The sequence below is a fragment of the Seriola lalandi genome, unplaced genomic scaffold, assembly GCF_002814215.2.
Source record: "Seriola lalandi dorsalis isolate HSWRI2012SDOR001 ecotype SW California unplaced genomic scaffold, Sedor1 jcf7180002052803, whole genome shotgun sequence".
Classification (NCBI taxonomy): domain Eukaryota; kingdom Metazoa; phylum Chordata; class Actinopteri; order Carangiformes; family Carangidae; genus Seriola; species Seriola lalandi.
In genome coordinates this window covers 1,462-8,966 of record NW_019523356.1, presented here as the reverse complement: position 1 = coordinate 8,966, position 7,505 = coordinate 1,462, and the positions used below count along the sequence as shown (strand labels likewise).

The following is a 7,505-nucleotide window of genomic DNA, read 5'->3' as shown; positions in this document are numbered from 1 at the left end:
GTCCTGTCTGTTGTTTCCCATGTGATTAAATGTGTGAGAGACTTAAATTATAAACTGCGTCTGTAGCATCTAAATAAAACCCTGAAGAAGACTTAGCGTCAGAGCTCATGCACGTCTTTTGAAATAGGTCTCACGTCTCTCGGCTCCCTCGGTGGTTTTTCAGCAGCGTGACGACAACCAGCACAAAAACCTCAAGCCTTGAATGACGCTGTGCTGCGCTCAAACACACACATTTAGATGAAATTTCAAAAATCCTTCAAGTCTTTCATGAGTTTTAGTCGTGATATTTTATCTCGTCTCGTGACTGGAGTTTTTTCTGTGAACCTCCGAGTTTCCCACAGTGCAGTAGCGCCACCAGCAGCAGCAGCAGAGCCACCATCACCACGGTGACCGCCGTCCGTACGAGGAGAAGGATATGGAGGAAGTGTTCTGAGAAGATCCAGGCGTCTCTGTGGAGCGCTGCAAAGACGACAGAAACAATCTGCTGTGACAGGACGACTGTCGAGTTGTGATGTTATTTCGTCTTTTGAAAATGACCAAACACAAAACAGAAGCCGCAACGGAGAATGTTAAAGCAACGCACCGCATGAAAATCTAAGACCTTTATTCAATCTTATTAGAATTTACTAGAATCTCCGCCTCGCAGCCAAGTTGCAGGAAATATGGTCACAGTCTCCCCTTCCTGTGAAGTTGACCTTTGACCTTTTGGATATAAAATGTCATCAGTTCATTTTATCCTTTTATAGACTTTTGACATTTACTGAGATGTCGTGTTCACGAGAACGGGACGGACGGAGAGACAACGTGAAAACATAACGCCGCCGGCGGCTTATTTTATTCCATAATAAAATAAATGTTTCAGACGTCTTTCCTGTGTCATAAACATTTCACAAACTCAGTGAATAATTCGGCTGCAACTGAGTTACAGTCAGGTAACTTTACTTGTTATTAATTGACTTTATGCCAAATTACCAAACTCAGGGCTTTTATTTTGAAACATGCTTGTGTCTCACCTCTGACAGTCAGCCAGCTTCCTGCTGACTCTCCAGCTCCAGGGATGCTGCACCTGTAGAGTCCTTCGTGAGACCTGTAGACGTAGTCGATGCTCATGTTTCCGGTGGCGCTGGTCCCGATGAAGAGGCCGTCTTTGGAGAAGACGGCCGGGACGTCGGCGGACGACGTTTTGTTTCTGCAGCTCAGAGTCACAGCATCGCCCTCGGTCACAGGAAGAGCGGGAATCTCCAGGATCACAGAGCCACCTGAACATGTGCGTCATGACGTTCTTGTTTAATATACATAAAAGTTTTAAAGAGACGAAGATGATTCAGTGGCTTGTAGAGAAATGATTGTGACAGGATGTTGTTAAAGAGTAAGTGGTTGACTTTATCTGCACGTACGATGCCTCCAAATGTGACCCGACATAACTGTTCATTAATCTATAGAAAGTATTAGAAGAGAAGCTGAATACCTTCAAAATCGTTCTGCATCACCGTCAGCCAGCTCTGTGGTGACTCTCCAGCTCCATCCATGCTGCACCTGTAGAGTCCTTCATCAGAGCCGGAGACGCTGTGGATGCTCATGGTTCCTTCAGATCCATTCTGAATGTGGCGGCCATCTTTAGAGAACTCAGCTGGGAGGTTGGCGGCATTCATCTTGAGTCTGCAGCGCAGAGTCACGTTGTCTCCCTCCATCACAGGAAGAGCAGGACTCTCCAGGATCACAGAGCCAGCTGAAACATATATTTTTTTATTTACCTATTTACTTATGTGTTCATATATATATATATGATAGAAGATGCTAAAAGATGCTAATTCACATCCATGTAGTCCCAAGGCAGGTAACATAAAAAAATACAACTCATAATACACTGCTAGAAATATAAAGTATGCAAATCAAAGATTATTCCAGTTTCTAATAGATTTTATATATAATTTTTACATATATGTACAGATATGTTTTACTTCATATGTATATATATATTTCACACAGATGATTTTTTAAAATTTGTTTTAATAAAATTCTGACTTAAATCTTTGAATTCTGGCTTTTTGTGAATCATTTTGTATAAACACACTCGTGACGGAGATGTTGACACTGCTGCTCCTCTCTCCTCCTGCGGCCTCGCACCAGTATTCTCCACTGTCCCGCTCAAAGACATTGTTGATGGTGCAGTTCACCGCCGGCGGTACCGTGCCGTTGGTGCACGTTGGGATGATTTCCACCTTGTTCCTCAGCCATCGCCATGGAGACGAGCCACCGGACTGCTCGCAGGTGAAGGAGACGGACTCGTACTCAAAGAACTGCAGTCTGGACGGAAAGATGTTTGGAAAAGCTGCATCTGAGATTAACGGAGAACATCAGATCACAAATATTAGAAAAAAAACAAGAGGCATTCATCGAAGAATTTGGTGTCTAAGACTTTAAGACCAAATGTTTTCATCTGAAAGGAGCATGAACCAAACATGGAACTGATTGTGTGAATATCTGTCAGATTGAGGAGATTTAAATTAAATTAAATATTTGTTGGTAGAATGCTTTATTTTATTAGTTTGCAATTTCTTATTAATTTCCCAATATTTCCCAGTATGTTCTCTGTAAAGCACTCTGCAGTATATTATATATTACAGACACATCAGTATTTTCCAATAACAAACTTTCCATTTACACCCAAGTCAATATTAATGGGTTTTTTGGAAACTATATTTTCCATATCTATTTTGAACTGCTTGCCCTGAATAAAAGACTCTAGGTCTCGCTGTTAGAACCAACTTATGTCGTTCATTAGACGCAGTTCTGCTCTGTTCTTTAAGTTCACATGGATCAAACAGCTGATCTTGTTTGAGGGAGATGCACAGAAGACGGACGGTGAAAAGTAATCTATTACTCAAGACAAGTTAAACAACATGCATATTATATTTAAGTCTGCAGGTAAATCATTAAGTGTCTGCGACTCACCTGCTCTCAGAGCATGACTGCGGTTTCCATACGCAGCCTGCAGCACCAGCACGTTCAACACTGGACACATCAGACACTCAGATCATTCAATATGCAAATGTAAGTTTAATAGAAAACTATATCATACATTTATTGTCACGTAATGACAGATATAAAGATATTGAGATGTTGTTAGATGTTAGAAAATTCTGAAATATATAAAAAGCAACCTGAAGCAGCGGCGGACTCAGAACTCACTCAGTGTGAAGCAGAGAGCTGTGGCCTCCATGTCGTCTTGCTGCTGTCTGACTGTCTGAGCATCACACAGCAGCAGATGAATATAATGTAGGTTAGACCCTCTTCCTGTGCGAGTTATTTTGGTGTTGATGCATCAACAGCGCTGGGTACGAGGTTTAAACTCAGTTGGACGGTTTCATTACCGTGACTTTTACACTGTCTTTTGGATTTTTATGGTCAATAAACCTTGTTTACGTGAAAATAAACATTGTTTTTAAGAAGAAAAACAAAGTTTCATTTATTTTGACTGTCGTTCCAATAAGAGGAACCTGTGACGGTGGATTATCACATACCTCAAAGAATAAGGATTTTATTTTTGAAGCCATTTCAATAGTGTGACCCATTGTGGTGGCCGGCTGAAATCTGACCACAGGTGCTATACACTTCAACAAAACACACACAATTTTATAAAGAAGTTGCAAAAGGTGTAGTGAGGACGCATCCGTGTTGGTTTCAGACCATCACGTGAAAGAAAAACCAGATTTCTGATATAAAGACATTTGAAAAGAACCGTTAATCTTAACAGCAGATATTTCAACGTGTCACTTTTGCTGTTGCTGTGTGAATCCCAGGGCTGAGCAGTCTGAAAGAAGTGACCACCCACTCATTCATCCCATCCAATCAGGAGGCAGCAATGGGGAGGGGGCTGGGTAATGGGGAGGGGTCAGAGGATAGTGAGACTGATGTTAACGGCTGATGCTTGTCATCCAGACCTCAGAGAAAGAAAAGGTGAGTGTAGAGGCAAGAAACGACTTTTATATTTGTTATCTGAACTGTTAAAATGTTTTTTGAATGGCTAACAGACTCTGACTATTTTCAGAAGTTAATTGGAATTAATCAATTCATGGGAAAGGACTTTAATGGTGGTTTAAAGTTCACCGATGAACACAACAGCGCTTCTTGTTTGATGGAGATACAACAGTCAGAGAGGTGTGTAGGAGGGTGATGAGTAATCTATGCAAAACAAATGCAAATATTTTTAGGATGTAGGCAAAGGCTTTGTTCTTCAGGCTCTGAGCTTCAGCACATTCAGTCTGAAATAAAATAGTGGATCTGACATTAAAGTGTCTCAGCTTCAGTTTGAAGCCGTTGGGAAACACAATTCTAATTTTTATCTTTTACATGACAAGTTTCTCTGAGGGCAGATTAGAATCTATCAGCTGTGGATATCAGATGAGTCTGAACAGGGATCCTGCAGCGAGGCTCGTCCTGCCGCTGCTCACACGGAGCACGACATGATGATCTATGTTTTATTATGTGTGAACAAGGGAAACTGCTGAGAACTACTATAATCAGATAAACACTGTGCAGGTGTGAACAAGCTGATTCAACAAGTCAAGACTCGCTTATCTTTCCATCAGAGGGATTCACACAAACACACAAATGATTGTTTGGACTTGGATTCTTTAGTCCAACAAAGACATCCTGCTGCATCCTGCTGATGAACAGGACAAACCTGCTGCTAAGCTAAGCTAACCCAACACCATTGTTTTTACTGTTCCCTAAAGCAAATGCAAATGTTTGAACCAGTCCATGAAAGGTTCAGAGTAAGAGAAGCTGTGAGAGAAAGGGGTATTTGGCTTTATGTTGTTATATTTCTTGTCTTTTTTTCTTGCTCAGTGATGATTTTATGTTATGAGATTTTACTGATGTTTTGTTTTTCAGTTTCCAGACTTGAAGATGTTTCATCTGAAGCATGGAGTTTAAACCGAGGCTCGTTGCCTTCATTGCTTTGGTTCTTCAGACTGTTCCCATCGTCCTGATCCTTCATTTCTCTGCAGGTACATTTATAAAGTTATAGCTCGATCACAGTTTACATCAAAATACTATTACTAATACTCTCAATAATACTTTAAACGCAGTCTATAAAGTGCTTGGAGAATTGAAGAAAAACTACATATTTAATATATTTTGTTTTCAGTCATCTATTTTCAGCTTTTCATCAACTGTTAATTTCCCTCAGATTAGAGGGTCAGTGAAGCAGCAGGTGAGCGAGCTCAGGGACTTTCCATGACTGTTGCTACACAACAGTCAGTGAGATAATAACCCTGGTAACCAAGGCGACCCTTGTTTAAACAGACGGATCATTTGGCTGCAGTAAATATAAGCGGATAAAAGCCTCCAGGGATGATATAGATATAATTTATCTAACCTGTATGGTTCCACGTAATGTGATGCATTAGAGAAGACAAAAGCAAGCTGGCAGGAAAGCAGAAGTTTTGTTTTCAGTTCTCACGGGAAAACAGATAATTCAGAGATAGAACAGAGATAATTCTTGGCAGTTACAACACTCAACACTTCCCTTGATGATAACGAACCATCGGAGCCAAGGTGTATTTACTTCTCTGTCATGTGGTATGTCAGGTTCCCAACCTTTTCCAACTCAACCCTTTTAAAAATCTCAAAATGCTGGTGGCCCACATCCAACCCCATAACAATATGGAAGCCAAATAATCCTTTCACTTTTTATTTTTATTTAAATAATAATGATCGAACATTCAGGATTGAATCAGACTGAGATAGGAAACAAGTATATGTGTGGTCTGGCCGGTAGCAACATTTTTCAACATTTTTAATATTCTAAAGAGAATTTATTTTCAAAACATCCAAAACCATTATTTATATTTTGATTTTTTATTATATTCTTTTACATTTTTTATTTGGTATGCAACTGAGAAAATTCAATTTTCTCTACTCATGCAAATACAATTTTATGCATCATGTTCATTTTTGTCATGTATTTCACCTTGTAGGACATTCAGATCTGATTTGCTCACACCAACCAATAGTAGCCTTGACTGGTGATGATGTCATCCTACCTTGCTGCCTTGAACCTGCCATCAGTGCGGGGACTGTGGAGTGGATTAAACCTGGTTTGCACCCAAAGTACATCCATGTCCACCAAGATGGACGACTGGAGTATCAGACTCAAAATCCTTCTTATAATTTCCGAACACGACTGTTTGTGGATGAACTGGAACAAGGAAACGTCTCCATGAAAATCTTCAGTGTGAAACTGTCTGATGAAGGAAAATACAGATGTTACATTCCCGCAGTGCACAAAGACGCTTTTGTCCAACTTGTTGTTGGTGAGTCTCAGTCTGTCAGTAATCTGAGGATGTTAGTGACCTAACTTTTTAAAAGCAACACCATTTTCAAACTAGACTCACCTTCTAGTGGTTGTCTGGCTTCGCAACTCAGACTAGTTTCAGATTAATTTCTTTTTTATCTAGAGTCATAAAATATAAAGCATGTAGCATGTAGCATCTACCTCCATGTACTTAAGATACAAATCTCACAGATCAATATCTCTACACCTGGAGAAATAAAAGCCAAACTACCTGCATGACTAGATACCACAAGAGAAAAGAGCGAACAAACTGTTTATCATTTCTGTGAAGTGACCGTTAATGACTCCCTCTCTGAGTTCATGTTGCTAACTGCCATAGTTTTGTTTCTTCTTCAGAAGTTTGCATTCCCTTTGCTGAGTCCATATTTCCAGCTCTCCCTGTAACAGACGTTATGAATGCATGAGTGATAGAAACGTTGTGGTAATAGCCGCCCAGGGCTGTGGGCTGTATGACAGTAATAAATTAATCATTGGTGCCAGATGCAGAGACTGTGAACACAAGCATGTAGCGTATCCACACTGCTGTAAAACACAATGAGGAAAAAGAGGAAGAGAGTAGACACGACAGTAGAAGTTAATTCACAGTTCCTGCTGAAATAACATGTTATTAACATACTGTATCATAGTGTCAACATGCTGGGAAACATAATACTAAGATGCTGTAATCTTTATTGTTAATTCATAAAATAAAAACTGCTGCTGATTACAGTTTCATCTTTTAAAAATAAAGTGAAAACAAATGTACTGATCTGATAGACTGAACAGAGCTACTGTATATAAAAAAAAACATGGCCGCCCACTTTACTGCAGTGATTTATTACCAACACTTTGACAGACAACTCTACCAGATATAATGGAGGTGCCACAACTCTGTCACTTTCTCACTCTGGTGGTCAATTTGCAGAGTTTGAGGTCACTCTGACCTTTGACCTTTGATCACCAAAGACTAATTCGTCCTTGAGTCCAAGTTAATGTTTGTACCAAATTTGAAGAGATTCCCTTGAAGAGTTCTGGAGATATTGCATTCACAAGGCGAAATCAACGTATTGTCAGGTCACCATGACAATGAACTTTGACCCCCAAAATTGAATCAGTTCATCCTTGAGTTGTTGTGAATGTTTGGGCCAAACTTGAAGAAGTTCTG

General features: G+C 40.0%; 2 protein-coding genes across 2 annotated transcripts; one reads left to right on the top strand and one right to left on the bottom strand.

The window, feature by feature from the left end:
* Positions 1-13: 13 nt before the first annotated feature.
* On the bottom strand, positions 14-3,031 carry LOC147819493 (Fc receptor-like protein 5). Its single transcript, XM_087172438.1, has 5 exons — positions 2,956-3,031; positions 2,075-2,338; positions 1,469-1,729; positions 1,014-1,259; positions 14-459 (listed from the first exon to the last, which is right to left on the bottom strand). Exons 1-5 carry the CDS (start codon positions 3,023-3,025, stop codon positions 275-277), a joined length of 1,026 nt encoding a protein of 341 aa, XP_087028564.1. The 5' UTR covers positions 3,026-3,031; the 3' UTR covers positions 14-274.
* Positions 3,032-4,927: 1,896 nt separating this feature from the next.
* On the top strand, positions 4,928-6,320 carry LOC111650752 (myelin-oligodendrocyte glycoprotein-like; the record flags this gene model as incomplete). The annotated part of the gene is made up of 2 exons (XM_023400660.2): positions 4,928-5,012; positions 5,985-6,320. Coding segments are annotated over exons 1-2 (421 nt in total), but the record flags the coding sequence as incomplete, so codon positions are not given.
* Between the last annotated feature and the right edge of the window lie 1,185 nt (positions 6,321-7,505).